This window comes from Aquarana catesbeiana, linkage group LG05 (assembly GCF_042186555.1).
Source record: "Aquarana catesbeiana isolate 2022-GZ linkage group LG05, ASM4218655v1, whole genome shotgun sequence".
NCBI classification, from domain to species: Eukaryota; Metazoa; Chordata; class Amphibia; order Anura; family Ranidae; genus Aquarana; species Aquarana catesbeiana.
The window spans coordinates 550,864,158-550,891,806 of NC_133328.1; the positions used below are offsets into that span (position 1 = coordinate 550,864,158).

General features: G+C 40.7%; 1 protein-coding gene and 1 pseudogene across 1 annotated transcript in view; both read right to left on the minus strand.

The window, feature by feature from the left end:
- Positions 1-348: 348 nt before the first annotated feature.
- The window catches only part of ZNF704 (zinc finger protein 704), a 69,645-nt gene continuing 42,344 nt past the window's right edge, over positions 349-27,649 (minus strand). Inside the window, exons 4-8 of the mRNA XM_073632846.1 lie at positions 26,056-26,156; positions 24,224-24,488; positions 22,430-22,537; positions 10,164-10,255; positions 349-3,983 (exon numbers count right to left, since the gene is read on the minus strand). Of these exons, the coding sequence (XP_073488947.1) occupies positions 3,872-3,983; positions 10,164-10,255; positions 22,430-22,537; positions 24,224-24,488; positions 26,056-26,156 (678 nt within the window). The 3' untranslated portion in view covers positions 349-3,871. The remainder of the gene's footprint in view (positions 3,984-10,163; positions 10,256-22,429; positions 22,538-24,223; positions 24,489-26,055; positions 26,157-27,649) is intronic.
- Positions 17,885-18,003, minus strand: LOC141146372 (5S ribosomal RNA; annotated as a pseudogene).

Genomic DNA, 27,649 nt, shown 5'->3' on the forward strand with positions numbered 1-27,649 from the left:
CCCTTATTGAATCAATATTTGACTTTTCCCTTGATCCAGAAACATTACTGAAGAGGAGGTAGTAGCCAAGGATGATTTCTCTCCTTCTAAGGAATCAGATTAGGATGACACAATTTTGGCAGAGATTTCATTCAAGCTCATGGATTTCACTGTTCCCCTTTTGACGCTGTACTCTCCTGCTTAGCGTTAGAGCAACCTGCTCACAGAACCATCTAAGCCTTTCCTGGTTCACTTGCTGATGAAGCTTGTCTTAAATAAGGACTAGCCTCACCTGCGAAAGATTTTTACTCCTCCTAAACACCTTACTCAACAATATCCTATTGAGAAGAATTTCCTGCGAAATGGGGCCAGAGCAGTTTTTTGGGCACGATGGTCCCTGAGTTAGTGGTCTTCTATAAGAAGTCCTTCTTAATGTTGTACAAGGGCAATAATGTCTTGAGGCTAAAACCTTCTTCCTCCCCTAGCATGGTTTCTTCACCTCAACCAGAATATTGTCCATCATTCCTCATGTCCTGTTCAGAAACATCGCAGGGCAATTTCTTCCCACTTCAAAGGGTTCCTACAGGGGTATACTGCTTCTTGCTTCAGACAAGTTATCATTTGAACTTATGGTTTAAATATAGGGTTCCTCCGTGCTCTGTTAAGGCACACTCCACAAGATCTGTTACTGCTTCATGAGCTATTCAGCTTCAATCATCTGTGTCTTAGATTTGAAACATTGTCACCGAAGCTTCTGTTCACACATTTGTTAAGTTCTACCAGGTTGATGTTTTTGGCCTCTTTTGATGCCAGTTTCAGACATAAGATGCTACAAGCTGCTCTCTGAGTCTGTTGAACCTTTCTTGAGCCATTTGTTATGTGGTTTTGCTGGTGGTTCTTTGCTGTGTTGCCCACCTCTCAGTTTGATTGCTTTTGGACTTCCCATAGTAAAGACTAAAGATCCTGTACAGTACAACCAAGAAAAAAGGATATTTGACCAGGGCGCAGGCTTTAAGCTTCAGCTTTAAAGGAGAAGTCCAGCACTCATTTTGCACTCCTGTGACCCATTTTCAGCAGAGAGCGGTCTGAAGTCCGCTTTCTGCTGATGTCACCAAGATCAGTCCAGGCACCGCGCCATCCCAACTCTGGAAGTCTGGATTTGCCAGGTGCCTGAACTGAGAGCAATCTCAGTCTCTCAGCAAGCCGCTGAGACGGCCGCTCCCCGCCCCTCCACAGCTCATCGCTCCAATGAGCATGGAGGAGCAGAGCAGAAGAGCTGCTGATTCACAGTCAGCAGCTCTTTGCTCAGGGAGCAGTGAGAACCGAGCCATCGGCGATGTTCGATCGCTCGATTCTTAGTGAAGAGACGCCGGGTGACAGATGCACATCGGACCGATGCTGCATCCACCTAGGTAAGTATTAATCTGCAAAAAACAGGATTCCCATACTTCTCCTTTAAAGCAGGAATTACATGTTAGATTATGAAAAGATATCAGTAATAAACAACCTTTCACATCATACATGCATATTTAAACAGCTATGGGCAACTTGCTATAATGCCTTAAATGTGGCCCCTCATCTCGTGTAAAAGACTGCATATTTTTGAAAACCATTAGATAAAAATTATAGAAAATAAATTAATGTACCAAGGATGCCATCCATGATGTTAAACTTCACACCCAGATATACCAATATTTATTAGTATTCCAGGAGTGACATAAGGGTAATATATTTAGTAGAACAAAAAAAAAAGAGAGACTGTTACTTAAACTGACCTGTGCCATACCTTTTGTAATCACATCTAACAGTTCCCGTACATAGAAGTTGTTGTAAGCATATTTAAATGCTTTAATAGTATGTTTCTCCTAATACAATTACATCATCCCTTAATTTTCGATTGCCTGGAATAATAGTTTTTTGGATGACCACAGCTTTTTACAGCTGCTAGGGATTTCTATAGATCTGTGACATGAAAGAAAAGCAAAAAAAGCCTACAACAGTTTTTGTGCACAAATACTGATAGATGGGATAGCAACAGGAATGGCACAAGTCATTTAATATTTTGATTATATATTTTATATTATTTCATTTAAAACAATTACCTGATGGTGGAGATTTTTTCTCCATAAAAAGGATCTGGTCATACATGGAGAGATCTCCTTCACCTGAGACACACATCCGCCATTCGGTGCATGCTGCGCAATGCCTACATTACCACTCATTAAATATTAATGTAAGTGCCAGGCAATTCATATGTTTATCAGCAGAGATGAACAGAAGGATGGACAAGGCCAAACCTTCTGATCTCTTTAGGTGCTTACGCACCACATACAGTAACAGTGTCATGTAACCATGTGTGGCCACCTTTGTGTTTCTAGAACTCTCAAAGAGTTAAAATGATCAAAATAGCAGCTACCTTCTAGTCTACACTTATAATTACTTACTGGAGTAACCCTTTAAGCAATTATAGTATACACTATAATTACTTAAAGGGTTAATCCAGTTTCAGGGGGAAAAAAAATAAAATATATATATATATAGCATATACAATTGCGACACAAGTCATATTGTAATCTATTTTCTTTTCAATCTGCAGCCACTGTAATTTTCTGTAAAATGCAATGCAATATGGCTATCTGGAGGTGTTCTGTACAGATTATGTGTACGGAACACCCCCCCAGAAAAATAATTTCGTGCTTGTAAGATTGGCTCACTGATTTTCCCAGAAGTTTACACTAAGATACAAGTCAGATTTCAGGTGTCCCCTGCAACAAAAATGTAATTTTTGGTAAGATTCCACCATAGGAAACCATGTCTAAAGGGATGCAGACCCAGCTGTTTTCCTCATTAGAGCCCTACAGCTGCAGCAGCTGGTTGATAATTATGAAACCACTCCTATTTGACTCACTCAGCACAGGGGCACGGTGGAACAAACAGTGATTTCTTCAGAATAACAAAAGGTAGGAATCTGCAACAAAGTTTGTTAAAGACCCTGCAATGTACAGAGATCACCCAGAGTGGAGTGTTTTTTTCTCAACAAAAGTTACGCTTTAATAGTGAGCCAGTCTTGGTGGGCCCAGCCAAAACAGTTTTTTGCTCAAGAATAAAAATCAATCATGATTAAAAATTGCATTGGGGAGAAAAACTTTGTTTGTGTTCTGTATGGCTGCCTTCATATTAGGAAGGTGTTGGCTAAAACCTCTGCTATCCACCAGATGTTGTGAGTGTCAGCATTATTTAGCATACTTTGGTGTGTCCACCTTTTTCCTATCACTTTTCATGTGTGATGTTAGACAACAATCAAGGACTTCATTTATCAAAGTGTAAATAAAAAGAACTTTCTGTATTGGCCAATAGCATTCTGGCTCCAAAGTTTCTTCTCCAGCCATCATTCTTCATATTATTCTTAAATCTAACTTGTTGCTGTATTGCAACAAGACAATTCTTATGAGAAATATTATGATGCACAAGGCCCTCATGTGCTTTACACACTTCCTGGTCCTGATCTAAATTTTTTATGCTTTTTAAGTATTTTTGCCCTATCCTTCTTATTAACTGGCAGTTATCTCCAAATCAGGAAACTCAATAATGATGTTTATGTATAAAGTTGTGCATCTGTTCTGAGTCCAATAAGATCACTGATGTACACGTGTACGATCACAAATACATGTAGGAAATGTTCAAAAACTCTGGTGAGCATTAAGCTCGTACATCATCATGCAAACACGGATTGAACATCCCTTTAGTTTTAGTCAATGTTTCACCTATGTGTGAACCTATTCCTTCCCAGGTGATGTTCCTTTATCTGTTCATAGAGAGCATGATCAAAGAGCATGAGCACTTGAGCTCTCCATCAGTGTCTGACACAGGTGGAATTTATCACTTCATCTAGTCAGTCAGGAAACCTCTGACAGGCCTTCTTCCAGCGGCAGGCTGTACACCATTTATCCCGATTCTCCATCCCGTAAACTTTACGACATTTCTTGCCTTCACCGCGAGGTTTTCTGAAAAGAAAAGGGAGGGGGTATTTTTTATTTCAGAACAGCTGAACCACAGTCATAACAAAAAAATGTAGGTCAGGCAGAGATACAAAAGAAATAAAACATGAATATTGTAACTAGCATGTCTATATGTGTTTACGCTTTTTAAAAAAAATTAAGTAACTTATTCATTAGTCAACTTAATGGAAGTTGATGGAAGTTACAGAAACTGTTGTTCTAAATCTTTATTTTTTCACTTTGCTCATCCAATTAAGATCATCTCCTCTTTGATACTGCAATTGTTAATGTCGACTAAACTCAAAAAGTACAGATCTTTGACCTATAGGAAGCAGCTATGTATCAAAGTTGTGTTTAAGAAGCACCCTGAAAGATCTACCCCTTACCTTAAATTCTTCCTGAAAAATAGCAGTTAGCTTACCATTAATAGGGCCCTTTGTATTTTGAGCCTTATAGCTGTATATCTGCAGTGTGAAATAACTGCTAGTTTCACAAGATTTGGATTGAGATTTGGTGTTGTCACTACTGTGCTGCTCACTGTTTCCATGCTGGAGAGAAAACTGTACATGAGGGCCTACAAGTGCATGCATCTTCCTGCTTCATTCATTTTGTGAATTTGTGCTTTCTGCATCTCTCCTGTTACTTCCTGAACATTCCCCTGTCAATCATCCAGTCATCAGGGGGCAACTAGGACACGAGGAAGATAAGCCCAAGACTCCGCACACCCTGACTGGATATCTCTGCCAAGAAGCTGCTTCCCAAGCTCTGGAACACGAGACCAGTGAATCTGGCTATAGTTACCCCAAGAACTAGGCAACACCAGCTTTGGAGTAAACCAGAAAAAGAACTGTTTATTTGAACAAGAATACAAAAAATATACACCACAGGAGGCCATCCCCCCTCCTGATCATATTACCCTAACAATACTACCTGTACACAGGACTATAATTTCAATAACCTACACATACTATAAACATTACGTTAATTAGCCACATGGATGATTCAGAAGTGTTATTCCAAGTCAGACTTGCCAACTTCAAGCTCAGAAGGTACAATACACATTAACATAAGTATAAACATAGAACACCTTCAGACAATAGGAAGAGACCTCAGTAGCAGACTGTCTTGCTCTTACACAGTTCCAGAGGCCAATGTGACCAGCTCTTTCAATTAACATTAATAGTTCAGAATCAAACAAACCAAGAATAGTCTTTAAATATTTCCTGGGAGATATTGTGGATAAATATTACTGTCCCATCTGAAGTAATCCACCACATTCTCAGTGTCCATCATTAGAGAATGATTTGCTCTCTCCTTGGGCCATAGTCAGTGGGTAAGAGGCTTGCTCTTAGACCTCTCCAGAAGCCCCTATCTTGGTTAGGTCTGGCACACCCTGCACCAGTGTTGCCAACCGTCAGTATTTTTACGGGCAGCCAGTAAAAACCGGGCACTTTTCTCCTGCGAGTAAATGCCCGTAACAGGATAAGGTTGTTAACACCTTCCCGCCCAGCCAATAGCAAATTGACAGCCAAGCAGGGGTTCAGTTTAGCGCAGCAACGCAATCTGGCACTGGCCGTGTCCCGCGAACAATGACCGATCTGAGTACCAGCTCGCTGCCAGTATTATGTGATCGCTGTGATGTATCACAACAGGTCAAATGGCAGTTGTAAACAATAGATGGCTTCCTTTCATGCTATCCATTAAATACAACTGTGTTGCTAGCTGTGATTGGTCAGTGTAATCACATGGTACAGACAGGGCCAATCACAGCCCATCTTTACCACGTGATTAGCTCTGGCCAATCACAGCTAATCAAAACAAAACAGACTGAATGAATCAGCTTTAGGCTTTCGGGGGTTATACCGGGATGATGCCCGCAGCTGCTGTTATACCGGAGGAGCGGGAGGGGACGTCCCCCCTCCCGCCGCCTCCCGCTGCTCTTACTGGGCCTCCCGATCCAAAGGGAGGCCCGATCACCAATCCACCGCCTCCGGCAGCTGCTGACAGCCTGGAACGAAGCCGTGAGCGGCTTCGTTCCAGCCTCCCAATTGTAAACCGGAAGCGACGTCATGACGTCACTTCCCGTTTACTCGGCTGCCAATGGCACCAGTTTTAAACAAATATACAGTATTCAGAATCGCCAAAAACGGCAATCTGAATACTGTGAAGTGCAAAGGAGGGATTGGGGATCTTTTAGACCCCCGATCCCTCCATAAAGAGTACCTGTCACCACCTATTACTGTCACAAGGGATGTTTACATTCCTTGTGACAGCAATAAAAGTGATCAAATTTTTTTTTTTCAACACAATTTATAAATATAAAAATAAATAAAATATATAAGTCGCGCCCGCATATGTAAATGGTGTTCAAATCACACATGTTAGGTATCGCCGCGATCGTCAGAGCGAGAGCAATAATTCTAGCACTAGACCTCCTCTGTAACTCTAACCTGGTAACCGTAAAAAAAATTTAAAGCATCGCCTATGGAGATTTTTTTTTGTCGCCATTCTACGAGTGCGTGCAATTATAAAGCATGACATGTTTGGTATCTATTTACTCGGCGTAACATCATCTTTCACATTATACAAAAAAATTGGGCTAACTTTACTGTTTGCTTTTTTTTTTAATTAATGAAAGTGTCCCTTTTCCCAAAAAGTTGCGTTTAAAACATCGCTGCACAAATACCGTGTGATAAAAAATATTGCAACAATCACCATTTTATTCTCTAGATTCTCTGCTAAAAAATATATATAATGTTTGGGGGCTCTAAGTAATTTTCTAGCAAAAAATAATGATTTTAACGTGTAAACACCAAATGTCAAAAATAGGCTTAGCCATGAAAGGGTTAAAGCAATGTAATGCACTGCTATATGCAAACATAGTAAAAAAAATCCTGATCATATCCTTAGAGTAGTACAATGTTACTACGGTAACATTTTATTGCTCTGGTCACAGTGTGTTAAAAAATAAATAAAAAAAATCGTAAAGAAATAAAATGTAATACATTTTTTTTTTAAATATTAAAAAGTGTTTTTTTTGTTTTTTTGTATAATGTCACCAGTCAGTGTCCCTGATTACTGCCACAGCCATTATATGATAATGCTGTACTGCACTGGTGATATTATGTTTAAAAAAAAAAGTTTTTTTTTTTTTAAATTCTAACAAAAACATTACAACTTCAAAAAACTTGCCATGCCTCTTACTAAATACCTTGGACTATATACTTTCCAAAAGGGGTTATTTGGGGGGTTATTGTACTGTCCTGCCATTTTCGGGCCTCAAGAAATGAGATGTCAGTACATCAGGATTGATCAATTTTCAGATATATACCATAGTTTGTGGATTCTATAACTTTCCTACAGACCAAATAATCTGCATTAATTTGAGTTATTTTCACCAAAGAAATGTAGCAGAATACACACTGTTCTACATTTATAAAGAGTGGCTAAAACTAGCTTTAAGCGGCGCTTTTAGGGCGCTTTTAACCCCCACTAGCTACCAAAGAAGGAGTTAAAAGTGCCCGTGTTGTGGCGCTTCCGAAGCGCTTTTAAGGCGCTTCCTAATCGCTTTTCAGGCGATTCCGAAGAGCTGCCCATTTATTCCAATGCGCAGGGGCGGTGTAGGAGCATTGCATACAGCACTCCCACACCACCCCAAAGAAGCTGCTTGCAGAACCTTTTTTCCTGTCCCGCAAGCACACCACCCTAGTGTGAAAGCACTCGGGCTTTTACACTGGGGAGGCATGAGAGGCAGTTTTCAGATGCTTTACAGGCGCTATTTTTACCACTAAAATGCCTGAAAAAAGGGGAAAAACAATTTTTTTTCAAAATTTTCAGACTTTTATCATTTATTTAGCACAAAGTAAAAAACCCAGTAGTGATTGAATACCACCAAAAGAAAGCTCTATTTGTGTGAACAAAATGACACAAATTTAGTTTGGGTACAGTGTTGCATGACCGTGCAACTGTCATTTAAAGTGACATTTGCATGACAGTGCTGAAAGCTGAATATTGGCCTGGGAGGGAAGGGGGTAAAAGTGGCCAGTATAGAAAGTGGTTAAAATATGGCTGTGGCGCTAGGCCAAGACCATCTGAGTGCCTGCTACAGTGTGTTTGCAGCATGGGTCTGGTGGAGGTGGTGACTGAGCGTGTCGTGTGATGTCATGGTGCAAGTGAGCGGCTGGAGCCTTGTGTGCGGGTCTGCCGGATGGGAGCAAGGCAAGACGGGAGCGGGACTGTCAGTGCTGTTTGGACTGGACTGAAGGGACCACCTGGCCTGGCGAGAGACACTGTCACTGAGACTCTGGAAGGGATATGTCATATCGGCGAGGTGTCATCATCATCTGTGCTGCTGCACACTGCTGTCTGTGTCACTGTTATGGGCCATACACACGATAGGATTTTCCGACAACAAATGTTGGATGTGAGCTTGTTGTCGGAAAGTCCGACTGTGTGTGTGCTTCATAGAAAATTTGTTGCCGGAATTTCCGCCAACAAATGTTTGAGAGCAGGTTCTCAAATTTTCCGACAACAAGACTTGTTGTCAGAAATTCCGAGCGTGTGTACACAATTCTGACACACAAAGTTCCACAAATGCTCGGAATCAAGCAGAAGAGCCGCACTGGCTATTGAACTTAATTTTTCTTGGCTCGTCGTACGTGTTGTACATCACCGCGTTATTGACGTTTGGAATTTCCGACAACATTTGTGTGACTGTGTGTATGCAAGACAAGTTTGAGCCAACATCCTTCGGAAAAAAATCCACTGTTTTATTGTCGGAAAAACCTATCGTGTGTACATAGCCTTATACCCCGTACACACGATCAGATTTTCCGACAACAAATGTTGGATGTGAGCTTGTTGGCTGAAAGTCCAACCGTGTGTATGCTCCATCGAACATTTGTTGTCGGACATTCCGCCAACGAATGTTGGCTAGCAGGTTCTCAAATTTTCTGCCAATAAAACTTTGTTTTCGGAATTTCCGATCATGTGTGCACAAATCCGACGCACAAAAGTTCACGCATGCTCGGAATCAAGCAGAAGGAGCCGCACTGGCTATTGCACTTCCTTTTTCTCGGCTCATCGTACGTCTTGTACGTCACCGCGTTCCCACGTGCGTAATTGTTGGCCAACATTTGTGTGACCGTGTGTATGCAAGACAAGTTTTAGCCAACGACCTTCGAACAAAAATCCACAGTTTTGTTGGCGGAAAGTTTGATCATGTGTATGGGGCATTATGCATTACACACTAGCGGACTTTTCAGCATCAAAGGTCCGACGGTCTTTCCGACGGACTTTCGACGGAGTTACTATGGACTTTCAAACAACTGGACTTGGCCACACACGAACGGACTAAAGTCTGTTGGTTTGAACATGATGACGTACGAAGGCACTAAAATAAGGAAGTTCATAGCCAGTAGCCAATAGCTGCCCTTGCGTCGTTTTTTGTCCATCGGACTAGTATACAGACGTACGGATTTTTCGACCAGACTCGAGTTCGTCGGAAAGATTTGAAACATGTTCTAAATCTTAAGGCCATCTGATTTTTTGACAGTAAAGGTCCGATGAAGCCCACACACGATCAAATTGTCGTTCCGTCCGACCTTTGCTGTCGAAAAGACTGCTCGTGTGTACACGGCATTAGAGTCAGTTTCATGTGTGTGTGCCTGCCGTTCTAATTTCTTGCCCTCCTGAGTCCTGTCCCTGAGCTACTTGTTATTTTGAAAATAAAATAAGAAATAGGTTTTTTGCCTTAATATCTACTTTAAAATGGAAGTAAACCCGATTCATGAAATTTGAGCTGGGACCTCAGAGCTGGTCGTGATGACGCCAGTGACAGCATCCCGACCAGCGCTGCGGTCCAGCGAGCGCTCCACCCCTCTCTCTTGGCTTTCCCCCTACACACCATCATCTTGCCGGTCACAACAGCCGCCAGAGCAGCCAGGATGACTCTTCTTATGAACCAGTGCCATAGATGCATCCCCGGACTTCTAACACCAAGATGTGCCTGTCATTAAGTATTAAAAAGTGAGTTTTTACTATTCTGGTTTACTTCATATGTAACAGTCTACACTCAGAGGCTCCTGCATTCTTTTCTTCTTTTACCTACCAAAAGCATGTAGTGTATTTTGTATCTTTTTTGATTCTCCAAGCTGGAAGTCTGACACTTACAGTGGTTTAACATACCTTGTTACTACAGCAGCTCTGGTAGAGGAAGATAACACCGTCTGAACTGGTTGTGTATGTTCCTCAAGTTTTGTAATGCATGGAAGACGGACCTGAAAGTATAAACAGAAATATTTCATATATTGCAGGAAAGGGTTCATTTATATGATCATGCTAATGTTTTAGCAGTATGCACTTGGTATTTCTTCCTTTCTGTGAAATACTTGGTGATCCTGCCAGTCCCCCTGCTTTCCATTTTCAATCTGACCATGCTAGGCATGACAGCCCATCCATCTCAGCGTGGTCAGTTTTTTGGCTGTGCTGGGAGAATGGCCTGCCTGTCCTCCAATGGCCAAGACTTGGGCTCACATGCTCAACTGCACAGCCATTCACTGGGAAGATCGGTGTACTGTTGTTTTTCCACCCCTACCTCTCTAAACCTCTTATGCAGCTGAGAACAGAGGTTATGTGATCACTTATAAAACAAGAAAAAAAGGTATTTATAATTTTCCAATATATATATATATATATATATATATATATATATATATATATATATATAGTTTTTTCTTTTATTTCTGTCTTAAAATGAGTGAGTTGTCTTACAGGGTAAAGCTTCACATGTACTTTAACTACCAAGATGCTTCTCAGAGCCATCAATCAGATTCAAACCTAGCTTGAAAGTGTGAATGTAACATGAATAAAAGAGACAGAGAGGAAGCTACACAGCACCGGTTTCAGGAAGTGTGTGTGCCGTTAATGCAATACATTACAAAAAACTAAAAATCAAGCTAAGTTACCGTATATACTCGAGTATAAGCTTACCCGAATATAAGCCGAGGCACCTAATTTTACCACAAAAAACTGGGAAAACGTATTGACTTGTGTATAAGCCTAGGGGGGGAAATGCAGCAGCTACTGGTAAATTTAAAAAATAAAAATGGATACCAATAGGTCACAGCCCTGGAGAAGAGCGGGAGAAGAAGAGGGGCCGCATCCGACATTCATCTGACAAGGATGCGGTGTGCCCCAGGTACCAGCACACAGAAGCAGGCATGTTCTTGCCCAGTACGGCACAGACAACACAGAGGCTGCCGGTGTGCAGCAGAAAAGAAGAGCGGTGATATCAGCAGTAATCGGACCACCCGCAGAGGCTGCAGGCGTCCGCAGATGAGCGGGAGAGACCGGGGAACACCCGCACTGCCTTGGAGAACAGGTACGTGGGACCCTCACTCGAGTATAAGCCTCAGCATAAAAAATGTGCTGAAAAACTTGGCTTATACACGAGTATGTACGGTAACTGGAATGCTTTAATAGATTGGTATAACTTGTTAATTTGTTGGTGTGGGTAACACACATCACTGTTCTTCGCAGTTATATAAATATCTTTCAAGATTAAATATAAGTGCACAGAGAAATTTAAAATGACCTAACAGCTATCAAAATGTTAATTAATCCTTTACCTACAGGGTGAATATCAACAAAGAAAACTGTTCTGGCAGTAAGTTGGTAAAGAGAAGTTAGAATGGTTTTGGGTCAACATTATTTTTGTATTTTTTAAGTTTATACTTTTCTAATATACTGTTGTATATGTGCTTATTTGACAGTCTGAACTCTCAGACAAACTTTAAAAATTCAGCACTTTGAATGGATGTAGAGAAGAAAAGACTGCAGATAGACAGGTACAATGTATGTAGGAGGATTTATTTAATCTCTGTGTATCACCTGAGGCCAGTCATTTCACATGATATACTGTATGTAAGGCTTTACAACCACTTAAAGCAATTTTATGAGGAAAAATATATATTTTTTTTAATTAAATTTGTTCCTATTTACTCCTTATTAAGCCTTTAGTTAACCCTAGTCATTCTTAAGTAACTTTCTTCCTTTCATTAGCACTCATTTTCTGATGATATTTATATACAGTATATACTGTATATTTATATATATAGATATCAGTTAAAGCAAATTTACAAGGAAAAATAAAAAATATTTTTTAAAATAAAATGTGTTTCTATTTACCCATGTGTTAAACTGTAGTTAACACTAGTCATTTCTAAAAAAAACAACTTACTTTTTCCTTTATTAACTAAAATTTTTCTGGTTATTTTTTCACTATCAATAATCAAAGTTTTTTTTTAAGTTTTCATTCATCTGTTTGTTATTTTTTTTTATTGCATTAAAATGTGCAAAATTGAGAAAAAAAAAAAAGAGGAACTGACATACCTGTAAATGATCTTGGAGTACAGTATAGGACACAGGAGTTGATTCTGTGACCATGTGTTATATGCAGCTACCTTCTGACTGGACCCCTAATATACCCGTATGACCTCTTTACTAGGTTGGCAAAAGAGGTCGGCTTGTGCCAAGGCCAGTTGCTTTTGAGCAGCTGAGAGCAAAAAGACTTCACCACTCGTAAAAGAGGCAGCCTAGTGATCCTTGACCTTAGTACAGGGAGGGCATATCAAAACTCAGGGCAAAATCTGAGTGTTGTACCTTGGGAACAGCAATCATTCAATCAATTATGTTCACTGTAAATCATAGGAAAAGGAGACACAAGGATAGAATATTACATTTCAAAAGAGCCAACTTTACAAAGCTGCGTTCTATACTACACACTATTAAATGGGATAAAACGCTAGAAACATAGAACATAAAGGAAAAATGGGAGTGCTTTAAGACATATTAAATAATGGTATTAGCCAGTACATTCCAATGAGCAACAAATATAAAATAACTAAAATCAAACCTAGGTAGCTAAATTCTAGTGAAAAGGCATATTAACGAGAACAAATGGTTCCTTAATAAATATAAGGCCAAAGGGTCACCGCCAACATTCCAACACTACAGATAATGCAGACATCCCAAGTCTCCCGTGAGGTGCGGGAGCCTCCCGCATTTCAGGGGCGGCTCCCGCACACCCACAAGTGCTGCCTGAGATCCCGGCTGCAGGGCTGATCCTGGATGGTCCCCTGGTTCACAGTCGGGGATGATCGGTGCAGCAGGAGGGACAGCTTTGAACACCGATCTCCCTGTATAGCTGACATCCGCTTCTCCTTCTGTCGCTCCCACAGCTGTCAGCTAAAAAGCTATATAGGGAGATCAGTGATCACAGCTGTCCCTCCTGCTGCATCGATCATCCCGACTGTTCCCTGTATCCTCTTCCTCCAGCCCCCCTCCGTGTCCTTCTACCCCCCTGTTCTTCACCCCCCGTTCTTCTATGGCTCCCCTCCATGTCCTTCACCCCCCCCTCTGTTCTTCTCCGGCTCCCTGTCCTCCTCCTCCGCCCTCCCTCATCCCCCACAGCTGGCTTCCCTCCTCTCCTCTCCCGCCGGATGTGGGGATCTGTCAGGATGGAGAGCGGAGGAAGGGACCGGCCCCTTCCTTTTCTGCATTGGGCACAGTGAACGAGATCGCTGGGAAAAAAGAATCCTTTGAGAGAGTAAAATTGGGGGTACAATTTTGGCCAGCACTACAGAAGAAAAAGATTTGGGGCACTTATTTTAGATGATAGACAAAATGAGCAAACAGTGGGGGTTGACTTAAACATGAGAGTGTCAAATCTAAAGCTAATTAGGGGGATGGAGGACCTAATTTATAAGGAACGACTGTAAACATTAAAGCGGTAGTAAACCGCAAAAAAAAAAAAAATGCCCCCTGCAAAATAATAGCATAATGTGCTAATATGTATTGCATACCTTACCTTAGAATGAAGCCCTCCAGCGGCCTATTGTCAGGCAGTTTGACTGGCCGAGCTGTGATGATGTCACTCCCGCGCATGCGTCCACTGAAGGGCAGTGCGCATGCACAGGTGACATCACTGGCTGCTACTGTAGTAAGTATCTCCGAAACGGTGCATGTTTAGGACATGTCTACTGTGCCTACAGTATTTTAGGCTTACCTGTAGGTATAAGTAAACAATGTAGGCTTTACTATTACTTTAAACATATTTTCCCTGAAGAAGAGGCACTTTAGAGGAGATATGACATGATATGAGCATAGGGAGGAAACTAATCAGTCTTAAGTCTCTTAACAAGACAGGCCACTCAGTGAAGTTGGATAAGAAGCGGATTACCCTTAAACAGTTGGTGATGTCAGTGGGGAGTGTCGATAATTTCGACAAAACTTCTAGATCGGCATCTTAGTAAATGCAATATACAGGGATATGGAAAATGGTAGGGACACATATACACAAATATGCACACACACATTGATCTGGATGGACTGATATCTTTATTCAACCATATCAACTATATTACTATGTAGTGTAACAGACCTGAACTCAGCACCTAGTGAGCAGTAGGGTTCAGTGACCCTTGAATTGAGAAGTCTGGCTGTCCCAAAGACGTTCTTCAGTAGAACCTGAGGAAAACTTGCATTGAGAGCAAACCAAAGGGTGTCAATGGCAGCATGTTCATCAACATGAGTCATTAATAGACAACATGTCATGCTTAAGCACATGTAATTATAATGATATGAAGATTATACAAAATATCATGCTGAAGTGAATGTATTTAGAATGATATGAGAATCAGACCCACATAACCTGAGCAGTAGAAGGTCGAGTGAAGGAGTCTGAGAATGGTGCAGCATCCACTGCAGAAGGAGGTGATAGCATCAGTGTTTGGTCCTATGGTAAGAGGTTTAACTCTGGAGCTTTTTAAGATAAAATGTCTCCAAGGTATCCTTGATTATTGAGGCTTAGGGTTCAATTAAGGGTCTAATAATATAACATCACAAAGGTGAGGTGAGTTTTTTTAAGTAAAAACCACATTAAAGTAAGGATAGATAAGGAATAAAACCCATCACATTGCGGCTGCTATTAAAGGTAGAAGATCTCTCATCAGAGAGATGTAATGATTGGTCAATAGAGGACCAGGCAGAAGCCCACTGCTATGGTAGTCTTAGTGACAAGTTTAAAGGAGATTAGCCAGGAGGTGGGTACTGCAGTAATTAAAATACATGCTTTTAGGAGCATTATGGAACACATTATTGAGTGGATTAGGGCCCATGTGCAAGATTTTGATCCTTGTAATCCACTCTAAAAGAGAAGGAGGTGACCGCCCCTTGTTATTTAAAGCTGCAAGGAGGTGTGGGAAAAACATTCTGTCCTGTGATGCAGCAGGTAAAAATATGTCAGAGAAAAAAGGACAGAGAGAAGACAGCAAAAATAGGATTTTTATAACAGCTTACCTGTAAAATCCTTTTCTTTTGAAGTACATCACGGGACACAGAGCCATAGTAATTACTATGTGGGTTATAGTCCACCACTGGACACTGGCACACCCTAAACAGGAAATTGCCTCCCTATATAACCCCTCCCACTACTAGGAGTATCTCAGTTTTGTAGCAAAGCAATACACGTGTATACTAGAAAGAGGGGTGGTGGGACCCCTATGTCCCGTGATGTACTTCAAAAGAAAAGGATTTTACAGGTAAGCTGTTATAAAAATTTTGGGAGGGAGACACAACCAAGTAGGGCACCATGAGATCAGAGGATTTATACTGCTGCCTGCAGTACACTGCGCCCAAAGGCGACATCCTCATGTCTTTTTACATCCACCAGATAGAATCTGGTAAATGTATGAATTGAATACCAAGTTGTGGCCTTGCAGAACTGAGCCGTGGAGGCTTGGTGATGCACTGCCCACGAAGCACTAACAGCCCTGGAGGAGTGCGTTTTGATTTGAGAAGGTAGAACTACCTCTTTAAACCATAAGCTTGAACAATTACTTGTTGAATCCATTTAGAAGTAGTAGATTTCGATGCTGCCTGTCCTCTATTAGGACCTTCAGGCAATACAAACAAAACATCCGTTTTCCGAATCTGAGCAATCGCCTTTAAGTAGACATTGACTGCTCTCACCATATCAAGAAAATGTAGTGATTTTTCTTCCAAAGAACAGGGTTCTGGAAAAATGAAGGTAGAACAATATCCTGGTTTAGATAAAAACCTGATACTACCTTTGGTAAAAAGTTAGGATGGGGACGCAATACTACCTTATCCTTGTGAACAATAAAAATATGGCTCTTTACAAGAAAGAGCAGCCAATACTGATACCCTTCTTGCAGCAGATATGGTTACCAGAAAAAATAGTTTCCTTGTCAAAAAAGGACCAAGGGAATATGTCGTATCGGACAAAAAAAAGGCTGTTTTGTAATGCTGACAAAAGTAAATTCAAGTCCCAAGGGTTCAGGGGTTACATAACCGGAGATTAAGCCATGTATCCTTAGATGCAGACAAGCAAAGAAAGTGTTTTCACCGCTCAGGCTGACACTGACCCAGGTGTAAGTAGAAGTTTCAGAGCAGAAGAGCTCCAGGTGCTGGCTGAATGCTAGGCAAAGCAGGCTTGAATGGAGGAGAAGATTCGGATGCCGCACACCGGATGTAGTCAAAAAATTTTCACTTTATTGAAAAAATGGGATCATCAAAATAACAAGACTGTCATGCAGAAAGTACAGATAAGCTGTACTTTCTGCATGACAGTCTTGTTATTTTGATGATCCCATTTTTTCAATAAAGTGAAAATTTTTTGACTACATCCGGTGTGCGGCATCCGAATCTTCTCCTCCATTCAAGCCGGAGATTAAGCCATGTTACCCCCTGAATGAACCAAAGAATGCGAAGCAAGTGGTCGATGAAATAATACCGATAAGGCCGAGACCTGTCCTTAGAAAGCACTCAAGGTCAGCTTTATTTCTCACCCCATCTGCAGAAAAGTCAAGGACTCTACCTTGACTTATTTCCTGGGGTGCAGCTCCTGGTTTCACACCAGGAGATATATGTTTCCCAGACTCCATAATATATAACCATGGAGGCCGGTTCCCTTGCATTAACCAAGGTAGAAAACTACTGAACCTGACAGCCCACGTTTCATCAGAGTGTGGGATTCAATATCCAACCCGTTAAATTTAGCGTTTGTAAAGTAGGATGGAACTCCGGACCTTGCGAGAGAAGGTCTGGCCGTGAAGGTAGGGTTCATGGGTCCCCTACTGCCATCTCTACGATCTCTGCATACCAAGATTTCCTGGACCCCGCTGGGGGTCACAAGAATCAACAACTATCCTTCCTGCTTGATCTGTGAAGAAGTCGTGGACGCAGGCAGAATAGAAGGGAATGCACAAATCAGTGAGAACCGATTCCACGGGAATAGCAAGGCATCTGTTCCGCATGCTAGTGGATCCTTTGTTCTTGACACAAAGTTGTTGATCTCTTTGTTGAACCTGGACGCAAACAGATCTATGTCTGGGATCCCCCATCCTTGACATATTGACATATTGATATTGGAGCGAAGGAACCATTCTCCTGGGAACAACTGCTGGCGACTCAAGTAGTCCGCCCGCCAATTTTCTATTCCTAGAATGAAGACTGCCGATAGGCAAAGTACATTGTTTTCTGCCCAAGATAGGATAAGATTCACCTTTCTCTGGGCCGCACAACTTCTTGTGCCCCCTTGGTGATTAATATAGGCCATTGCTGTGGCATAGACGGATTGAATCCTGGCAGGATAATACCTTAAACTGAACATTCAGGCCCTCAGGACCAAGTGCTCTGTCTGAATTTCTAAAATGTTAATGGGCAAGGCCACTTCTCTTGGACAGCTGCCTCTTTCAGGACTGTCCCCCAACCTAAACAAAAAAAGGTTGGCATATGTTGTTACTATTTCCCAGGTAACTGAAGGAAGGATTTTCCCCTTTGCAGATTTTTGGATGTTAACCATAAACTGAGGCTCCAGTGCCCCCAGCCTACAGAACCTGGTATTTCCAGGTGGTCTTTCATCGGGGGACTAACCAGGCCCAACCCTGCTTAGCCTCAAAGATCAGACGAGATTGGGCGCTATCAAGGTGATGTGACTGTAGGCTTTGAAGTCAGACACATTGGGAATGTGGAGCTTGAACCCGTTGTTTCAAGCCGATAGGATACTGTTTTGCAGAAGTCTAGAAGGAAACTGAGCATAAGGAACGGCCTCAATGAAGCCACCATCTTTCCCAATAACCTCATGCAAAGTTGAATAGGAGAAATTCATCTTGCTTCGACTGCCTAAATCAGTTATGGCGCTGATCTTTGCCTGGGATACGAATACCCTTTTCTGGGTGTACCTATGATCAGACCCAAGTATTTTCTTCATGGTTTTAAGGAAGATTCCCCCTAGGTTGAGAATCTGACCTAGATATTCCAGGTAGTCGAATGTGGTGACCATACTTTGGCCTAAAGGGGCTACCAACTGGTCTATCAAGAACAGATCGACTAGGTAAACCATAATCGTTATATCTTGGGCCCTCAATCTGGCTTGAAGAGGGGCCAGAACCTTTGTACTCGAGGTGCAGCAGCTAGATCGGAAAGCAGAGCTTTCCCAGAGCCCCAGTAGGAACAGTCCACCTCTTCTTAAACTCCCCCTCCATAGGGTAGACATCAAAATTGTCAGGAGAAAGGAAAAACTTCTTTGAGTACAGCCAATTATTATATAAGGTTCATTCAGACTGATCAAGAATAGAGAAAAGCATGTGGCGAGAAGTTGCAGAAGTAAAAGATGAAATTATGGTTCTGAAAAATCATTTGCAGCGTCAGTTAAAAAGTCATCATCCCCTTCACATTCTGCAAATTAAATACAATAGGCAGGCAGAAGAGCATTTTTTGGGTGTTATCACCTAACCAATTCCCAAAGTGACAACAACCTTTGGAATAGATCAGACATAGTGGCAGAGAATTATGCTTTAGACCAGGGGTCTTCAAACTATGGCCCTCCAGTTGTTCAGGAACTACAATTCACATCATGCCTAGTCATGTCTGTGAATGTCAGAGTTTTACAATGCCTCGTGGGATGTGTAGTTCTGCAACAGCTGGAGTGCCGCAGTTTGAAGATCCCTGCTTTAGACAGACAGGCTGAATGTTAGACATCTGTGTGGGAGTTTGAATGAGAGATATGAAGCAGTGTCTTTGGACGACCTTGATTCAGAACCAGGGAACTGCTAACAACCTGAGACGTACTTGGAATTTCTTCAGGGCCTGCTGCAGAATGTCTGCTGTTTGTCCCATGTAACCCTGCTCCTGAGTGCTGGTAATCTGCCATTGCTAAGTGAGGATCTTCCTCTGCAGGGTGATCACAGAATGAACATAAAGTAAGGGGGTTCAGTGTGTCTGGTCTTCACCTTTTCATGCTGGCTGTACATATATATGTGGCCTCTTGTTGTGTGGGCATTAACGTTGAGTGACCGCATATTTGCAGCCCTGTGTAAACCACTTACCATGCTGAAAGTGTGCTCACTGGAAGTGCCATAGCGATAGACCATGGCCCTGGACCTGTATAATACCCTGCTGCTAACCCACTCACTGCACCAAGTACCAAAGTGAGCATGGAATTAGGAATCCAGTGTCTGAAGCAAACATTACTGGCTGGTCCTGGTGTTGCAAGGTCCAGGTATGGTTCCCAAGATATACATCGAGGCTAACCAATCCTGAAACTGCTAGTGAGCCATAAGGCAAAAAGCATTAGAATCATGATATAAATGTCAGTTGAAGAAAGATAGAAAATTGTAGGATAGGGATCCATCTTTTAAGGACACTAGCACTATACTGCTTAACAGAGTAGGCGGGGATATATGGGTACACTGGTGGGCAGTTCCCTGTAAAGCTTTTGCCACTGTCCAATCACCTGAAAGTAGCAGCATGTAACCCATATAACTCATGGTCTAAGAATCAACCAATTGTCCTGAAAAAGAATATGTTCTGCTTCAGATAGTAACCTTATAAAGATACCAAAAAAATCATAGTGGAATTGTAAAAATTGCTTTAGTCCTTAAGGGTAGTACAGATGCAAGAGCTGAAGTGGTTACAATGTAAAAAGTAGCCTAAAGCACGCACTGGCTCAAAAACCAAAAAACAACTATTATGCTTCAAAAGATTTTTAAATGTATTTTTTAGGCCTGGCCATGAACTATAAAAGTAATAATTTACAAAACCACTAAGCATTCCATATAAATTCATCACCTATTCTGTGTTACTGTCTATTCACACAAAGAGGGTGGGACTACCTTACTTCCTTTGTCTGGGTACTGTTTATGAAAAATGCTAATAGTAAAAAATATAACAAATAAGTTATGCAAAAAATAAGTATTCATTCCTTTTAAAATAAGAGGCTAGACAAGCAGATTTTAGTCTAAAGTGTATTTTTAAAATGCCACATCCTTTGTTTAAGCTGGTCTGTTCAGTCTCTACAAAGGGCTCCACAGCTGTGATCAATTGTAGTCACAACTCTAGGAATAAATGCAGAATAATGAGGTTGAATAACAGCAATTCTGTTGTCTCGCCATGAAGTCAACAATTAAATTCATGAACTACCCAAATAATTAAACAATTTCTAAGCTCAAACAAGTGACAAGTTAATGAATACTGTGATGCAGAAGATGTGATTTTCCAGCCATGGTTAATATTTGGACTGGGTATGGTGCCATTGTTAAGCACTAGAATGACAATGCCTATGAATGGTAACTATAGCTGGATCCTTCATGGAGGATTGTATGAACTTGTGCTGAGGTTTCTAGATGTAATTAGAATTTTAGTTCAACTTCCTCTTCTGTATGTATGAAATAACCATGTTCTCTATATAGAATCAAGATTAATATATAGAAATCCCTGAAGGCACCTATGGGTATTATTTTATGACATTTGTGCCAAGCAGGCCAGAAAGCTCAATGCTGCCACAAGGGAAAATAATTTGATCTAGCAGATATAACCAGGACTTTATAAAATGGAACTTTACATTTTTTAAATTATATGACGCCCGTCAACTTTCCTTTCATATGTAAGCCACAGGATATGGGTATAGTTATATAAATGTATTATTAAGGAGTTTGGTTAATGTAAAAGTTTAGTATTTACATATAAATTTTACACATTATAGCAGCAAAGAAGGAACTGAGATATATTATTTTATGGAAGCGTCGTGAGTATTCTTATTTTCATAACACCGGATAGACCATTTTACCTATCCATCATCTCAGATTCCCACTCTAATTACTCTCAGGGCTCCTCTTTGCTCTAGATGCCACCATCTCATACGCTTCACAATTTGCACTTCTTGCACAGGCTCAGATGTCTGTCTCCACTTTGTTTTCAAAAATGTTATGGCCTCCTATGGTCTGCTGATATCCTTGATTCTTAAAGCCCAATTTCAAAAATGTTCTTGGTTTGGATAAAACAAAGAAGGACTAAAACTTTTGTCAAATTTTATTGCTGTACATGTTTGGGAGATTTTGCTTCCTCACTTTCTGTCCACGTGACAGGTGTCAGAGAAAACAGGAAGTGAGGGAACATCCCTGCAGCAAGGATACAGGCAGTAATCAGGATAATTCTTTTACTCACTTCCTCTCCAAGTGACAGCTGTAAGACAGAACAGGAGTGGAAATCTCCTTAACAAAGATACAACCAGCATTTAAAAAACTGACAGAGGTTCTGACCCTTCATTATCCTAAACATTTCACTACAGTTGGGCTTTAAGGTATTAATAGATAGGATCTGACTGTGCTTTGTTTTGTAACCCTGTGTCTGATGTCTTCCGGACAAGTACAAGTTTTTGCCTGCTGTTACAATAGCCCATACTAAAGCCTAGAACATACTAGTAGTATGGGCTGATTGAAAAAAAAAACAGGTCAGGAGGAGCTGCTATACTAACTATCCAACCTTAGTACAGCAATCTCCAATTTTGTTCTATTGTGTTCTGAAAGGGGGATGCCCCCCCCCCCCCCCCCCCGCCAGAACACTCCGGTCAGCGCTCCCAGCCATTGGCTGAGCGTGCTGAGCATAAGCCGATTGACAGACATTTTTTGATCATGATCCTTCGGCAGAAGCCAGCCAAATGGCCGGCTTCTGAATTTACTCCAGTACACACGGGCCGAATATCGGCTGGTTTCTTTTGAACCGGCCGATGCTGCCCGACATTTGGTCTGTGTGTATTAGGCTTAAGACTTCTTTATTGCCATGCGTTTTTTTTTTGCCATGTAATATGTGTTGTACTCAACCATTCAGAAGTGATATACTTGCTTCAATCATGCCATGGATTGGATCATTGGATCTGTATATTGATGTTGTTTTTCTATCCTAATATGACATGTATAATTTGTTTTTTAAAAGTAATAAAATTAGATTAAACACGTCTGGTGTCTTTCATTGTCCTATTTTTGACTGTTTATGTTTCTCAGTGTTTGCACTATCTGTCTTGGATCTTCACCAGTGATGTGGTCTGCTCTACTCAGTATCCCCTATGACTTCTTTCTATTATATTTACTCACTGAGGTGCCATTAAAAGTAGTTTGAGGCAGGAGTTGAGGAACACTGAAGTTGTTGACATTACTTTGCCTTGAGTTTGGAATGTTTGGAATGTTCACGGAAGGAGTAGCCTAAAAGAAAACAAAAATATTTTCTATAGTTATCAGGCATTAGTTACAAAGTTATAAATCAGTTATTTACAAATACTGTGAAAAAAAAATCTTAAATTGTGACTTTAAATAGCAAGCCACCAGAGCTTCTTTGTAGACCATTCCAGGACCTTGAAAACCCAAAGTTTTTGGGTTACTGACACGGATTCCCTCCTTCCCTCCACACTTTATGTCCCTTACTGTTGGCTAGCAAGGGCCATCACAGTGATTGGCTAATAGGAAGGCTTGAGAGGGTGATGGGACCAGCAACTAAGAAGCACTTATGTTTCAGTAATCCCAGATAGGTATAAAAAGGTGTCTATTTTTACAGTACTTTAGAAATGTTTTACCCCCACAAGTTTGCTTAATTAGATTCTGGCTAATGCCACAGTGCTTTTGGCGGTTGCACTCATCCAGGGATTAGCCACAAGATTAAATCTAACGAATGAGGTTCTATTTAAAATATATTAGTGAGACCACCTAAATATTTAAATTCAAATATGTAACTCAGAATAGGGGCAATCATGACAACCATAAAAGATATTCCTGATCACATTGCATACTTAAAAAAATAGCACATCAATGGCTTTGCTGTTAACAAGTTGTTGGTTTCTTGCTGAGCAGTAAGAAGATTGTTGAACAAACCTTGTTATCAGATGATGAGGTGGCCAAAAAGAACTTACCCCTGTTTAGGGAGGCTGGTTCCAATTATTGACAGACAAGCGAACAATACAGAACAGATGCAAGAGATATCTTCTTTGTGACATCTTGTCCCATTTCAGACCCACCCATCACAACAGATATAAGAACCAAACCAAAAGCCATCACTTACAACTAAGAACTAATTGGAGATTTTTGCTGTTCTAAATTCCCTCTCTTACTCATTTTCCAACAGTTCCCGACCTTCAGACGAACTTCTTCCTGGTTTCCTCATTCTCATATTGGTCTTCAGCTTCAAGCCAAAACAAAGAGAGGACACTGGGTCCTCCTTGCCCTTGAAGCCATTTCTTTGTGGTGATGGGTTTTGGTCTTTCCTTGTGATGGTGAACGCTCATATCCCGCAGTGTTGTTAAGCATGTCTTCCAAGACTGGGAATTAAAAATGAATGATGGACAGTGTATAGGGTCAAACAGAAAATGGTAAAGTAAAAAATGTATGGGACCTCTTAGAGCCAAAATTAAAGACTTGTCAATTAATGTATTCAGCTAAAATATATTGGTGGAGATGAATTATAATTGGTGGAGAACTAAGTGGCCAATTAGGAGCACACCACAAAACATTGAATTAAATGTCTTTAGTTACTAAATTTAAAATAAATCACTAAATGTAACACATTTTATTTTTTTCCAGATGTAGTACAACTCTTACGCCATGTTATTTATCCATAGGTTGGCGCCACCATTTCTCTTCTATTTGAAAATCCTGGAACTGTTTATAGATATTAGTGTTGTGGCAGGAGAAAAAAAATGTTGTCCCACCACGATATACACAATAGGAAAGTGAGTAAGCTCTTTTGAACACAGCAGGTAAGTGAGTGACAGTTCATAAATATACCAAAAACCTAGATTTCACAATATAACTTTTATCAGCATTATGAACCTTGCTATGTGGTAGGTAACACTATTTTTTCCTTACAGATATTAACTTACTCTGATTTTCATGGTTTACCTGATAATCATGATCTGAGCTCACTAAGTAATAGGTGTTCGGAGCTGATCTACTCAGGTGGGTATGTAGCTTGGTTTCTGCCTTGGTACAAATGGCTTCATAATTTCCAGCACTAGGAAGGAGTACTGTAGATGGAGCCGATGCATAGGTTGGAGATACGGGGGACAGGCTGTACAATCCCTCGCTGCCAGAGTCATTGTTTAGTCTAATCTCTGTATAGTAGAAGTCTTCTTCACCATCACAGTCATCAGATTCACCACTACGGCTGAAGAGAGAAACATTGAAATAAGAATCTTAAAATGAGCTCGCTAAGTGAAAGCTTTGTAGTTCATGTGTGTGTATGAAAAATACAGTACAAAGACATGATTATATAGTGACATAGTTGGTAAGGTTGAATAAAGACACCAATCCATCTAGTTCAACCTGTGTGGGAGTGTATATCAAAAATCATTTCCTATATTCCTGTGTAATGTGTTCCCCAAATTTACCCATCCAAGCGTTTTTTTTAAACTATCAATACTTGCCACTGACACCACCAATTGTGGAAGGGAGTTCCACATCCTTACTGACCTGACAAAGAAAAAAACCCTATGCAGTTTAAGGTTAAACTGCTTTTCATCCAATTTCATTGATTGACCCGTGTCTTCTTACACTCCCTGAGACTGAATAGTTTATTCCCTACGCTAGAATCACCATTGAGGTATTTGTATATCATATCTCTTCTCAAGGGTCTCTTCTCCAGGGAGAATAAATTTAATGTTTGTAGTCGTTCCAAGTAACTTAGGCCCTCCAATCTTCTTATTAAATTTGTTGCCCTTCTCTGGACTCTCTCCAGTTCCCGCATCTCCCTCCTGAGGTTTGGTGACCAGAACTGGACACCAATCCTCAGAAGGAAGATACGGGAACTGGAGAGACAGTCCAGAGAAGGGTAAACAAGTTAATAAGGGGACTGGAGTACCCCAGTTATAAGGTAACTAGTAACACATACCAGTGGTACATCCTGAAAACTTCTGAATACAAATAGGAAGATTCACAATATAGTATGTATAGAGCAGAGGTTCCCCAATATTCTATGTGGTACCAACTGTCAGCCCATATGTCACTACAGGGCACAGTAATGACCTAGGAGCTGGTGAAAGGAACCACATACACTGTATCTCTGCAAGAGATTGCAGATCGGTGGTGTGGACAGCAGGACAGATAATTAATAACTCTTTTCTTTTCAGAGAGACATTTAAAACAATCTTACACCAAATTCATCCAGCAAATTAAAACATATACATATAGCTCTTAGAAAATAAAAATACAGGATCTTTGCTAAATGAATTTTTCAAAATATATATTCAATGAGATTTGGTAAAAAAAAAATGAACATTTTAGCCATGTGAGCAGAAAGTTAATGTGTTGTAGATAATGCTTTATATCTGTTAATTTTTTTCAGGACAAGCTTTCCTGAGATTTAATCACTTTTTTAGATGAGAGCACTACACAAGAACACTAATGGGAAGCAATCACCTCAGTGTTGTGAAAATCTCCCATTACCTTGCACCTGTTAATGGAAAGATTGGATTTATAGACTGTGGTTTCTGTACTGCTTCTTCTCCTGGTAATACCAAGAGACCAGAAGGTAGAGTAGGGCTTAGAATCATTAGACTTATTTCAAGCTGCAAAGATCACAATTTGCCATAAGGACCAGCAATGAGGGGACCATTATTTTCAGTGATGAGGACAAATGAGATCCTATAATAACAGTTGCACAGATGAAAATACCAGATGAGTCGTAGCTAAGCAATTTGAACCCACAGACTACCACAAGTATTATAATAGGTTACCCCAGGTGAATGGTCCGAATGTGTTTCTTGATCCCAGCAGCAGTGCTTAGAATTTTCCCACACTTTTTCCACAGACATTTAAACATCACTTTCATGGAGTTCTATGAATAAACATGACACATTGTAAGGATTCTTTACAAAAAATATGAATAATATAAAAAGACAGAAATACTTTAGAGCCCATTCACACTTTTATGAAATGTAAGGACTGTTAATATAGGTTCACAGAATTGCCATTGTTTATAATAGTGCTAGTGCGGTGGGTTGAGGTGCTTATGCCAAAAAGTTTTAGTCCTCATGTTATAATGTCTTATAGGGGCTTTTGAGTGGAATGGCAGTGTGCATCAACGTATGAAAAGCCATCTGCCCAAAGCAATAAAAAAACACAGGAAAATGCAGACACAGTTGTGAAGACCTTAAAGTGGTTGTAAACTCTCCCCCACAACTTTGTCCCATGTAAATCAGCATAAAAAACCCTAATGAACACTGCTTGTAGATATCTCCTTACTTGCTTAGTATTGTTGTAATCCCTTTTGTTCTTTAGAATGACGTCACTGAGCATGCCCAGATCTCCCCTGATTTACGGCACACTCTTGTCTATCTATTATCAGGACTTCCTACGGCACACCACTGAAATCCCAGGAGACTGCATAATCACTCAGCGCTTCCTCCTACACCCCATGTGACCATGTGACATCACATGCAGTGTAAACCAGGGCATCAGACAGCATTACTGCAGTCTTATCAGCTGAAGCTGATAAGACTGACATAGGCAAACACTAGATAGTCGGCACAAGTAAATACTATGAAATAAAACAAGTCAGCTATGGACAGGGAAGCAAGGTTGCCATAGAAACATTGGATTGAGAAGGAGGCTTGGTTAACAGTACAGGGAGTGCTCAATGTAAGGGAGGAAATACACTCCTCTATGGACTCTATGGACTCTATGGACTCAGAAGACAATACTTAAGATGGCGCTGCCTAACCCCCGGAAACAAGTTTTTTAAAGTTTCTTTAAACAGTAAGTAATATGCGATTTGGGCTGGATTACAGTGGCTATAGTTTGATCATTACTTATTATAATGGACTAAATGAAAAGAAGCATCAGAGCGGAAGAGTTTGCTTCCTCTTTAAAGTGAATTGTAAACAATTACTTTGTAAAACAACCCATTCAGTTTAAAATAGAAATGAAAGGCAAAACATTTTTGTATAGATATAAAAAAAACACTATAAATACCTTTTTCCCCTTTTTTTATAAGTGATCACCACCCCTCTGTTCTCACCTGCATACGAGCTGGGGGGAGGAGGAGAAGCAGCAGCATACTGAGCTTCCCAGTGAATGGCTGTGCAGTGGGGGCATGTCAGGACAAGTCTGATCATTGGAGGAGAGCACACTGAGTTTCCAGCACAGCTAAAGAACTGACCACAGTGTTCCCTCCTGCTTAGTGTAGTCAGTTTTTAATAGGAAAGCTGAGGGACTGGCAGGAACACCAGGGATTTCACAAAAAGGAAGCAATACAAAGAGAACAGGATACATCTTCATACAAGTACATGGTCCAGCAGGCACATATCAGGAATATGAAGTGTTGGGGTA